Source organism: Mauremys reevesii, linkage group 2, assembly GCF_016161935.1.
Source record: "Mauremys reevesii isolate NIE-2019 linkage group 2, ASM1616193v1, whole genome shotgun sequence".
In the NCBI taxonomy this organism is placed as follows: domain Eukaryota; kingdom Metazoa; phylum Chordata; order Testudines; family Geoemydidae; genus Mauremys; species Mauremys reevesii.
Window position 1 is genome coordinate 155,412,611 of NC_052624.1, and position 12,331 is coordinate 155,424,941.

General features: G+C 50.4%; 1 protein-coding gene across 1 annotated transcript; it reads left to right on the forward strand.

The window, feature by feature from the left end:
• Positions 1-9,379: 9,379 nt before the first annotated feature.
• LOC120397299 (profilin-2-like) lies at positions 9,380-9,811 on the forward strand. The gene has a single exon (XM_039522997.1). It carries the CDS (start codon positions 9,380-9,382, stop codon positions 9,809-9,811), a length of 432 nt encoding a protein of 143 aa, XP_039378931.1.
• Positions 9,812-12,331: the final 2,520 nt, after the last annotated feature.

Genomic DNA, 12,331 nt, shown 5'->3' on the forward strand with positions numbered 1-12,331 from the left:
ATGTAGGCTCCATCCAGCCCTTGTGCTCAGGGATGTTTTGGTGCCTGGTGTTGTGGTGGCAGCGGGGTCAGTGCTGAGCAGAGCTGGCCCCGGAGGTGCAAGGGGCAGAGCTCACCTCACAGGCCATTTGCCACTGCAGTCCCTACACTGTGCCCACCCTGGCCTCTTCCTATGGGGAGGTGGGGACCAAACCATCCTCTGCTGTTCCTCAGCAGCTCACAGAGCCAGCCTGCACCTGCTTCCCCACAGCGCCAAGCCTGGCCCCATCCCTGCTGCCCAGGCTCTGGTACCAAGCCCATCCTGGCTTCCCTCGTCCTCAGCACCACCGTGCCATGCCAGGCACTTTGGCAGAGCGCATCACCAGCCCAGGGAGGAGTTGGGCCTCTCCCAGCCTTAGAGCGATTTCCCATTTACACACATGGACTCCACTGATGGGAAAGAGAAGCCAAGAGACAGCAGCCCAGATCCTCCAAGGCTTTTAGGCCCCTCACTCCCATGATGGCTAAATACCTTTGAGGATCTGGGCCAGTATGGGCAAAAGATACAGCAAAAGTTTCCAGTGTAAATAGATATCCCCTGCATGGGCATCAGAAAGGGAATTACCTGCTCACTGAAATGTGCTGAGGTGCTGTCAACACATCAGTGTAGTGTGTTCTTAAGGTTATTCTTTTTATCCATAGAGGTCTAAATAAATCTTCAAGGCAAAAGACTTTCAACCTGTGTTTTATTGTACACAAAAAGAAAGAGCTTACAGTTTTACAATTATATCTACAGGAAACAAAATGTCACAATCCAGTACCTTTAATTTTAAATCATACTAGAGTTAAATGGAAATTCTGCCCTTTATTCCCCCTTAAGAAATAGAATACGCTGCATGCAGTTCTTAGTGAGGGTAAATTCATCTACTAACACTTTGGATTTTTTGGGGGAGAGGCAGGATGTATCTGGAGCAAACCTAAATCCCCCTGCACCCTTGGCTTTTGTGGACTGGGATGTTGAAAGCTTCATAGACCTTTTGTTTAATTGGGACTAAAAGGTCATAATGATAGGTGGGATAGCAATAAGATGGGGAAGCTTTCCTCGCTGGACCCAGAATAAGGAGGTGGCAGCATGCTGAGAGATGGAACAGATAGAGGGAGGAAGTCTTCCATAATGCCCCCCCCCCATATAATCAATAATGAATCACCCACACACTATTTATAATCCCAATTACCAGCTATTCATGCTCATCTATAATCATCTTTTTGGAAAGAACTATTTTTTTTTAAAAAGGTAAATGATAAATCAAAGTTGTAGCTGTCTATGGGGAAATGTAAATGAATTGATTAGGTGATAGGTCAGGTAGGGAGGGGACAGAAAAGTGCTTGTTTTCCTCACACAAACGGAGGATGAACTTTACTAACAGGAGCCTGAGTTCTGAGGCAAGGTCAGGAATGGACCCTCCCCTTCCTCCACTGGTGGGATTTTAATCAATGAAGATCCATCAGTTCTCTGCACAGAGCCACCCTTGCCTGCCAAAGGAGGCAAGGCTGAGTGGGACATCCATTCACCCCCAAGGCCTGATGTTCACTCGGGCTGATAACAGTCCCAAGGATCCCCACTAGGCTGGGACATCTCTAGTAGCAGCAGAGCACTCTGCCCTGGGAGAGGGGCCTGCCCATCCAATGCAAACAAGGAGAGCATCTAGCTAGGAATCTGTTTGATTAAGAGGCAGTGTAGCTCCCTTCCTCTCCTGGTTCTGGCATGGTCAGATGGGGCCCAATTAGCTGAGCACTTCTTTGGGATTTTAGCCTGGTAAGAGTGGGCTTTCAGAGATGGGAAAGGGCAGCTTGTGAGGCGGTGTTGATGTATCTCCCCCTGCAGGGTCTTTTGTATGGCTCCCCTGGCAAGGGGAAGACCCATTTTGCCAAGGCAATCGTGCAGGCCTCAGGGTGCCAGTTTATACACCTGCAGGCATCCTCCCTGGCTGACAGGTGGTACAAGGAATCACAGAAGCTCACAGCAGCTGTTTTCTTACTGGTCACCAAGATCCAGCCCTGCATCGTCCTCATTGATAAAATAGATAAAACAGGGAGCAGATGCATAGAGATTAAATGACTTGACCAAGACCACAGAAAGGCAGTGGCAAAACTGGGATTAAAACCCAGGAATACTAGCTCCTAGGCTCAGACCACAGGACCATGATGCCTCCCAGGGGGCTGGAAGCAAAGGGTTGCTATGCCTGCATGATCTAATGCTACAGTAACAGCCCGTTAGATCACCCTTTTCACCCATTGCTCTCAAACTGCTGTATAGAGGGGATATAATTAGCTCCTTTTACAGATGGAGAAACTGAGGCCCAGAGAGGGGATGCATCTCACCCAAATCCACATACTGAATCCACGGCAGAGCCAGCTCAGCTGGGACTAGAGCCTGGGTCTCCTGACCCCATACTGATGTCCTAGAATAGATGCTCTTGTCTAGGCACCATGGCATCACTTTTTCAGAGAGGGGCAAATTAGGGGCGTCAGGGTGAAGTGCTGGGTAAGGTTGTCAGTGGTGCAGGGGGATGGGAGGCAGGATGAGGCTGGAGCTCCAGCTATAGTATTGTACCTGTGCTCCTGTCCCCGACAGGCTCCTTTCTTCAGAACTGTTCCAGCGCTGACCATGAAGCCAATGCCATGATCAAAACCCAGTTCATGAGCCTCTGGGATGGGCTGGAGAGCAGATCTGACTGCCAGGTACCAACAGACAGGGGAGAGGGAAGTTGTTTTGCAGTGTTGCCAACTCTCATGATTTTGTCATGAGTCTCATAATAATGATTGTTTTCCTTAAAGCCCCCAGCTCCTGGAGTCAAGTGGACATGTGATGATTTCAGCCTTCATTCTTAAAGAAAAAGTAAGTTTCTAGCCCTCATGGATATGAAGAAAGCTTAAAAATGTGACCTCAGTGCACCCTCAAGGCTCAAAAAGCATAAAACAAATAAAAAGAACATCTAATCTATTACTTTTACATAATATTATGATTTTAAAGCCAATCTTATGAATTTTGGTGAGCCTAACATGATTTTTGAACATTTGGGGTTGGCAATACTGTTGTTGGGAGCCTAGCGAGTGTTTTTGGTTTTCTCTTTGTACCTAGCTTGTTGCTTTGTTGTACCAGTTTGTTACCTCTAGGGGGAGCTGCAGCAGATCAAATCCCAGCACTTCCCACCAGATCCAAGATTCAGAGGCTGCAACTGGCAACACGTAACCTGCGTTTCTGATTGTGTTGAAGATGATAGTACTGAGCAACAGACTGCACGACGTGGACCCTGCCATCCTGAGAACGACACCTGCCACCTTCCAGATCGGTTTACCTGTAAGAAAACACCTTCCCAACCCCAGCACCCACCCTCTGCACCCTGACACTCACGCCCTGTCCTCCTCTCTCTCCCTGCAGACGCTGAGGCAGCAGCAAGATATTCTGAAGCTCATTTTGGCCAGAGAAAATATGAGTCTCTGCACTTTGGTCCTTCTGCATTGCGCTCACGAGGCCATTCTCTGCTCTCTTCAGCACAGACCTGTGGCCTGGCAAGGGGCACAGTCTCCTAAAAGGCAAGATGCCCATGGTCCAAGAGTCACCAACCTGCAAGTGGCAAGTGAGGAGAAGGAAACAGCTTGCATTGACAATGCAAAGTTCTCCCCAACCAGAGGAGCAGCCCAAGAAGTGGGAGGCTGGGGAGATGCGTAAGCAGGGATGAGCATGCATCATGCAATGGATAGCCTACACCAAGGGTCAGCAACCATTCAGAAGTGGTGTGCCAAGTTCACTGTAATTTAAGGTTTCGCGTGCCAGTAATACATTTTAACATTTGTAGAAGGTATCTCTCTATGTCTATATTATATAAATAAACTATTGTATTTAAAGTAAATAAGGTTTTAAAATATTTAAAAAGCTTCATTTAAAATAAAATGAAAATGCAGATCTTATCAATTTAGTGTGATCCTTGCCTGGGATCCTTGTCTGGGGTTCCAGCCACCAGCCCTACTCAGTCTGCTGCCGGTCTGGGGTCCAGCTGCTGGCCCTGCTCTGCCCACTGCCGGTCTGGGGTTTCATTGACTAAGCCAGCAGTGGGCTGAGCGGGGCCGGTGGCCGGGACCCCAGACTGGCAGCGGGCTGAGCCACTCAACCTGCTGCCGGTCTGGGGTTCCGTCCGCCAGCTCCTGCCAGCCGGGATCCCAGCCGCTGGCCTCCCTCAGCCCGCTACCAGCCTGGGGTTCTGTTCACCCAGGCCGGCAGGAGGCTGAGCAGGACTGGTGGCTGGGACTCTGACTGGAAAGGGTCCAGGAGCCGGAACTCCAGATCGGCAGCAGGCTGAGTGCTGCCGGCACCCCAGACTGGCAGCGGACTGAGCCACTCAGCCCCCCACTGGCTGAGTGAGTGGAACCCGAACGCAGCAGCAGGCTGAGCGCGGCTGGCGAGACCCCAGACCGGCACCGGGCGCTGAGTGGGGCCAGCGGCCGGGACCCTGGCTGGCAACGGGGCAGCAGCCGGAACCCCAGAGCGGCAGTGGGCTGAGCCACTCAGCCCGCCGCCACGTGCCATCAAAAATCAGCTTGTGCGCCACCTTTGGCAAGCGTGCTTTAGGTTGCCGACCCCTGGCCTACACTGTGCTCCCACACCAGCTTCTGTAAAGCCCCAGCTACACTGGGATGAGGAAGAGTGGCCACATACACAGGCGGCTGCCAACCCCTCACCCCAGCATAAGCAGCAGCAGCAGCAGGTTGGTCATTGGGGTTCTGCTCCCTTCAGGAAAATACCCACCTCAGCCTGCTGATCCACATTCCCTCCACTGCTGCTCACCCCGGGCCACTTTCTCCCCACCCCTGCCCAGTGTGACCCACTTTGAGAAAGGCCCCAACAACAACAGGATGGGTGCATATAGGGTAGGGATTTACCAGCTGGGGTAAGGCCAGGGCCATGACTTGATCTTATCCCCCAGCCAAACCCTGAGCAACTGCACAGTCCCCAAGGACTTAAACATCTGGGAAAGCATCAGCCTCCAACCGGTTAATGGTGGACTTATGTTTGCCAGGCTGAGTGGGTTATTGCTCAGAGGAAGCTGCAATTTTTCCCCAGTCTATGAGTAGTAAAGCAGTGGTAGAAGCCAGAGTGAAGATACCCTCCCACCCCGCAGCAGGATTAGCAAAGCTGAGAGTCATGGCTGTATTAGCAAGAGGGACCCAAGGGCACAGGGGTCAGCCACTCACAGTGCCCAGTTCAAAGTGCCACCTCTCTCCCCGTCTGGATGAGGATTGGTCCTGCTTTGAGCAGGGGGTTGGATTAGATGACCTCCTGAGATCCCATCCAACCCTGATATTCTATGAGGCAGGCATCAGGATCTAAACCTGGGGGTGAGAATGGTCAGGTTGGCATGTTGGCACAGGCACCAGCCCTGCCCCCAGCAATGCTGTGAACCTGAAGGAGCTGGTGGAGAAGACCTCACGCAGTGACCTGTGGGAACGGTGCAGGGACACTGCCATGTATCACATGCACTTGACTACTTCCACAAGCAGCAGATGAAGCAGATCACCCAGTTGCTGTAGGATAGTGAGGACTCCATTGAGGATAGGTGGGGCTTGACCTACTGCCACCACTTCCCCCTTCTGCAGCAGGACCCCCTCTCTCCTGCATCATAGCATGGGGTGGTCCCTTCATTGTTGCCCTGGCAAGCCACACCTCTCTCCTTCTTATGGGATAGGGCTGAGGTTTCTTCCAGAGCCAACACTCTTTCCCATCTCATTCGGTGTTTTGGCACAGACCACATTGCTTCCAGCCCCCAGGGGACATGTCGTTGCTTCCTGTTATGTGTCAGAGCCCTAGGCAAACCCCTTTGCCCAGGTAGTGAGGCTGCAAAGCACTGGGTGATGGTACAAGTCTGCAGAGGCTGCAGTGGGGTGAACAAAACATATACCCTATTGGATCAAATCCCAGCAGCCAACTAGTCCTGCCTCCTGTTTCTGATAGGAGCCAGCAGCTGCTTCAGAGGAAAATGCAAGATATGCTGCAGAAGGCACTTATGGGATAACCTGGCCCAAGGGGAAGTTTCCTTCTAACCCCCACACTCTATAGCTAGAGAATGATGAAAGACTGGGAGTCACTGAAGATACACAAAGAAGCTAAGGAAATGGGACCCATCATTGGCAGGTTCAGTAGGGTGGAAGGATGCATCACAGAAATAGGCAGTAAAAAGCAGCTTGAAGTTTAGGGCCAGGCCAACCCAAAGGGTAGGCTCCGATGCCTGTGATTTTGCCTCAAGGCAGTGGAGGAGGGGCTGCAACCACTCACCCAGGTGGACCGATGTTTTCCCTGGGGAAGATGAAGATGGCTAATGGGGTAATGGTAACTGCCCTGATGTTGAAGGAGCCAGTGCTTGATTGACAGGCTGGTCAGTCCAGTTTGCCTGTGCCAGACAGCTGGAGAACGTCACTTGCAGAGACGGTCTGGTAGGCTCTGTTCCCAGCCTTCCTAGCAGACTGGAAGCAGGAAGGTGGCCTAGAGGAACGCAGCAGGCTACAAGCCCTTGGCTCAGTTCTGGCTGAGCAGTGGTGGATGGGTGGGAGAAATCACATCTAAGCTAACAGCAGCAAAAAAAAGGCAAAATGACTAAATGAAAGGAGGAAATTTATTTCTTCTTCTTGGATTGGGCCCAGTTATATGAGAAGGAAGTTTCATTGCTTCAGAAGAGGGGATGCAGCAGGTGAGTGGTATATACCTCCTGGTGCATGAGGAACAGAGCACTAGTAGTTAGTAATGCATAATCTGCACCAGCTTAGTACCAATAGTGGATGTATTTTATGCACAAGACAGCTCAGACATGAAAAAGGAGAAAGAGGGTGCGCCAAGTGATTAAAGGATAAACAGTGACCAAGGAGATATAGGTACTCGCTCCCTATCTGCCACACGGCTCCTCTCTGACCATGGGCAAGATGCTTTGCTGCACTCTGCCTCGGTTTCCCCATCAGTAGTGTTTGTGAGGTGCTTGGAGATCCTCGTGGAGCAGACACTAGAGCAAGGTGAAGTATTACGCTGGCAAGGAAGGTGCTGTCCTGGCTTGCACTAAGCTAGAGAAAATAATTTCCAGGGAAAGAAAATAAGAGCAGGAATGTAAGAAGAGCTGGCTGGCTAAGCACTCTTACTGCTGTGGGCTGCACAGCAGAGCAGGTGACAGCTGTCATACTGGAAGCTACATCAAGTTCCAGTTGGCCTATGCAGTTGACTGGTGTTGAGACCTCATCTACGCCTAGTGGGAGCTGGTGCATCCCTAGCCTGCACTGCCTCTATGGGTGTACTCCTCTGGCTGAGTGGGGGAGGATAGGACTTGTCCTCTATGCTCATTCAGTCCTTAGCTATCTTCTAGCAGCACTTCCATTGGAGATCCATTTCCATGGTTGGAGGTACTTGGCTAAAGCTCCTAGGACAGGGCACTGGTCCTTCAGCAATAGGCTGTTTCCACCCTCATCTCTGTGCTGCCAGGAAGGAAGCCAGGGCTAGGAGAGTGAGACACTCCCCTCTGTGGAAATATTTCACACCTCTAGAGCTGGCCACCAGCTTATGGCCAGCCTGGGGTCACAGCAGCATACAGGCTGCTTGTGCAAGGGGCCAGGGCCTTTTTGCAGTATGCTTCTTCAGCTGGGGTCAACATTTCCCCATTGCTAATAAATCATCCACCAGCAGGGTACAGGCTTGCAGAAGGCAGGGAAGAAAGCCCCTTATCCCTCCCTTTCCCCTACTTGCAACCCAGCCCTCTGCTGGAAGAAGCTTTCTCAGCCTCCGGGGAGAGCGATAGGCTCAGGGTTGCCTTCTGCATCCTCCCTTCCCTGATTGCTCGAGAAAGTCACTCCAGCTACTAACACTAGAGGGTTTATTCACCATTAGCTACAAGTCAGAGCCCAACTGAATGCTTCAGCTGCTGTCTGGAGACCAGTCCCTGCTGCCTTCTCGGTTAGTTTAGCTATTTCATGCCACCTTTGCAATGCTGATTGCTGCTAACACCCAGGGAAACCAGCTGCAGACATGTAATAGATGAAAACAAGCTTGCTGTAGCTCAAAAGCTTGTGTCTCTCACCCACAGAAGTTGGTCCAATAAAATATATTACCTCATCCAGCTTGTCTATGTAATACAGGGGTCCCCAGTGCGGTGCCCGTGGGTGCCATAGCGCCCGCAGGGGCGTCTAAATGCGCCCCCGTCCTGGCTGGCAGTTGAGCATCCGCCGAAATGCTGCCGAATTTCGGCGGATGCTTGACTGCCGCCACAGTCCTTTGTCTGGCGCCTGCCAGATGAAAAGGTTAGGGACCACTGATGTAATAAATGAGGCATTTGCTCACAGCCCCCTTCTGCCTCTATTTTCGTTTGTAAATTCCTGCGTGTTGCTCTTTCTCTTCTTGCAAAAAACAGGCCCATGCCCTCTCCTTCCCCTAGCTGCTGCACTGCTCCAAAATCCAGCTTCCCCAGCCAAAGGAGCATTGGATGTGAGGCAATAGAGTTGCCACCCCAGACCAGCATCTTTGGACAGATGAAACCGACACAGGTAGGACAGAACAGTAGCAAACTGATGAGGGTGGGATCCAAGAAGCCCTGCATGCTAGCTGCAGTAGGACATTTTTCCACGGGGTGGAAGGGTTGGTGATCTCTGGGGCAGTGCTTCCTTACAGAGTAAGTTCAGAATGTACAAGCTGCTATAGAAGCACTGGCTCTGGAGAAGTTTCCCACGCAGAAGCTAGAGCAGGTAATAGCACAAGCGCACTGGTGGATTAGGACCTGACAACTACACCAGTACATATTCTCATGTAGGGTGGAGGGGAAAATGAACATTAAGGAGAGTCCTGAATACACAGCAAAGGATGAATCAACTTGCTCCAAACAGATATCAGTAAGGATGCACTGTGACATCACAGGGAGAAATGATCTCATTGTCGTCATAGCACTGGCTTGTTTCCAGGGTTGAGATCAGAAGCCATGGAGGGCAGCTAAGCCTTCACACCCAGGATCCAGCTGCTTGGGGTGTCGGTGGAGGTCACTCAGTGCAGATGAGAAAAAACACTGCAGGATCTTAGCATCTGGAAATCTGGCTTTGAAGCCTCATTTGGTGAGCACCAGGGATTTACACTGTGCTTGGGAGGAAGCGCACAATGTCACAGTAGTGAGAGCCTCCCCTGCTGCTTGGCCTGAAATAAGTCATTTGTTCATGGAAAGAGACTGTATGGACTGAATGTACGTCTTACCCTTCTGAGACCAAGCTGGAGGTTAGAACAAGGGACCTCCTTACCATCAGAGACATTAAGAGGAACCTTCCTCTCCACCTTTCCGTGTCAGCAAGGTGGGCATAGCTGCACACATTGCTCCACAGATCACAGTATGTCAGGCTGGCAAGATGTCATCAGCAGCTTGATGAGAGATGGGCTGTGCTGCGATGCAGCAGTGATCTCCATCGCTCACCAGCAGCTCCTGGCTGCCCACCCAGGTGGGGTTCTGGCAAACATGACTCAGCTGGAGATCCAAGCACTCCTGGACAGGAATAGAGACACCCTTCTCACCAAGGGAGCCACACTGGGTGGGGTCAAGTGTCTGGTGATCCGGGACAATCTCTACACAGACACCCACAATTATACCATGGACCTCCGGACCAAACAGCAAGAGAACAGTGACACCTGCACCAATGCCATTACCGTCGCCCTGGCCAACCCAGTGTGCATCATCCTGGTGGGCCAGAATGGGATCCAGGGAGGAACGCTGAACCTGAAGGCTTTCAAGATGGTGCGTTACATTAAGAACTCAATGCACCAATAAAGACAAATCCTGAGTGACCTCCTTCCCCTGGCCATGAGTTCCTCTTTACTCCTCTATCTGTAGGACATCCACCTCAGGTACGGAGCAGCCCTTAGAGCACCCTGTTGATTAACTGCATTCCTTCTGGGCTCCAAGGCTAGATGTGGTAGCATCCTATGGTAGTTAAGTCCCAATGGAATGATTTGATCTACAGGGCAGCTCTACAGGTGCATTTTGCCAAACCTACCTACTATGCAAGGGGAGGGGGCACATACAGCACACTAAGGATCTTCTGAGAGCCTGAACAACCCTCCAACAACAACAGGAATTGCTTGCAGCTTCGGCTGTCAGAAAGGCACACTCCTCCAGTATCCTCATTTTAGGGGACAATTCAATAGCTAGTGGGCCTAGGCCCTAGATTCTGATGTTTTGCCATGTAAGAGATATGAGTTGCAACAGTACGACTGTCAGCACAGACAATACTTAAATTCTGAGAATTAAAAGCCTTTCTATAGAGATCCCAACCACTAGGCTTTCCTAATAATAAAGACATTCCTGGCCATTGTAGTTGTGGAGAGCAGTATTTCTCAACTACCAGTCCTGGACCGGTGCCAGTCCCTGAGAACTCCCTGACACAGTTTAGGAAGGCAGCAAGCCAGTCCCGGGTATCAAAAAGAATGAGAAACACTGCTGTAGTGCATCAATGCCATGAATGTGCTGGGGGCTTGCATCTGAAGACAGGCAAACTGTTAGAAGTTGGGCTTACAAAGATGGGCACTTTCCACCTTATTTTACCCTCCTTTGAGTCAAGGGAACATTAAACCATAGAGTCCAACTCAGAGATTGACCATTACACCGTCAATCATCCCAGCAGAAACATGTCCAATGGCCTTAGCAATACCTCTAATACTCTCACCTCTCACAGCATGCAGACCTAGTTTTCAGGCCAATAAAGCTGATTATCTGGATGAGTGAGACTTTGCTACAGCCTTCTGAATTGCAGAGAGCAGGATGTTTTATGTTCCCATCAGATAAAGCTTTGAGATATCACAAGTTTCTATTAAAACTGTGGTAGCACCAGGAGCGGCTGTTTGTTTTAACCAGATAGTGAATATTTACTGAATGACTCTCCTTGCCTCCTACAGTAGTAGTGGTATATAGTGCATGTTAAACAAGAGTTAGGGACTGAGCAGACTAGGATACCAAGCCCATCTCAAGCAATAAGTTTGGTGGAGGAGAAAAGATGAACCCCACAAAAAACGCCCAGATTCTATTGACCTGGCTTGTGACAGTACATCCAACCTGTCAGATAGAGGGCTGGGTAAAAAGTGCATATAAGATACTACTGAGGAAAGATAACTGCAACATTGCAGGGAGCTAGAGGGAAGACGGATGGGAAAAGGTGGCCTCTAGGATGACAAGATTTGGAAAAACTGCAGCAAGGAAGAGCAGATTCCCAAATGCTGGGTGGAAGGGATAGTGAGTTTCAGGGAGAGAGGAGAGCACACAAGATACTAAGTACAGAGAGAACACACGATAGCCTCCTAGGAATAAGCTGTAGCCCACACACCTATACCACGTGTGCACACGGAAGCAGTTTTATTCCACTTTGATTTCCACACGCAACCCATGCAATGCTCCCGGTATAATCTAGCAGCCTTGACACCACACTGCAGCAAGTGCAGCTCTTTCCATTGGCTCCACCAGACAGAGACCACACAGACAAGCTGCTGGGTCTTCCAAGAGCAACTACCCCAGTGGGAAACCACTTCATTGGCACAAGCAGTTGTGGGAGGTAGACAGCTATCTTTAGCCGCTCACATAAACCTGGGGAGGAGTTAGGGGTGTCTGAAGACTCAGCAGAAGAGGTGGAATTAGCTGGTTTTTGTGGAGTACTCCAGAACCTAAGCGGTCATTAAACAGAGGTGGTGTTGGCCATCCTGTTTCTCTACAGCCTCAATAATACAATGAATGCACTGGGAACTTGTTACATCAGCAGCCAGGTGGGGGAGCTTGAAGGGTGCTGAATGCATTTTGGACCAAGGCTACATTTTAATATATTAAACTCCCAAAAGCAAGACTGGCAGCTGGTAAAGTTATTGGCACCGTATTCCATGGCTTTCAAGCGGTGCAGGCTGGAAAATTTAAACATCACACACTTCGCACTTGGACAGCACTTTAGGAGTTCAAAGTGCTATCTGGACATTGGCAAACAGGTGTCTCAGCTTCACAGATGAGGGAAATTCACCCACAAAGCCATATCACACATTTGTTGGGCACAGGGCCTAGCCTTTTAAAGGAATACTTACGCAAGGATGCGAGGCCGTGTCTCTCTCTGGGCAGTCACCGGGTGATGTGAAAGCAAGCCCTTGAATGACTGCATACCCCTTCTAAAGAGCAGTATGGCCTTAGGGTATCTACACTGCAAATAAAAACCTGTGGCTGGCCTGTGCCTGCTGACTCAGGCTGCAGGGCTGTTTAAGTGCAGTGTAGACTTGTGGGCCTGGGCTAAAGCCTGGGCTCTGGGACCCTGAGAATGGG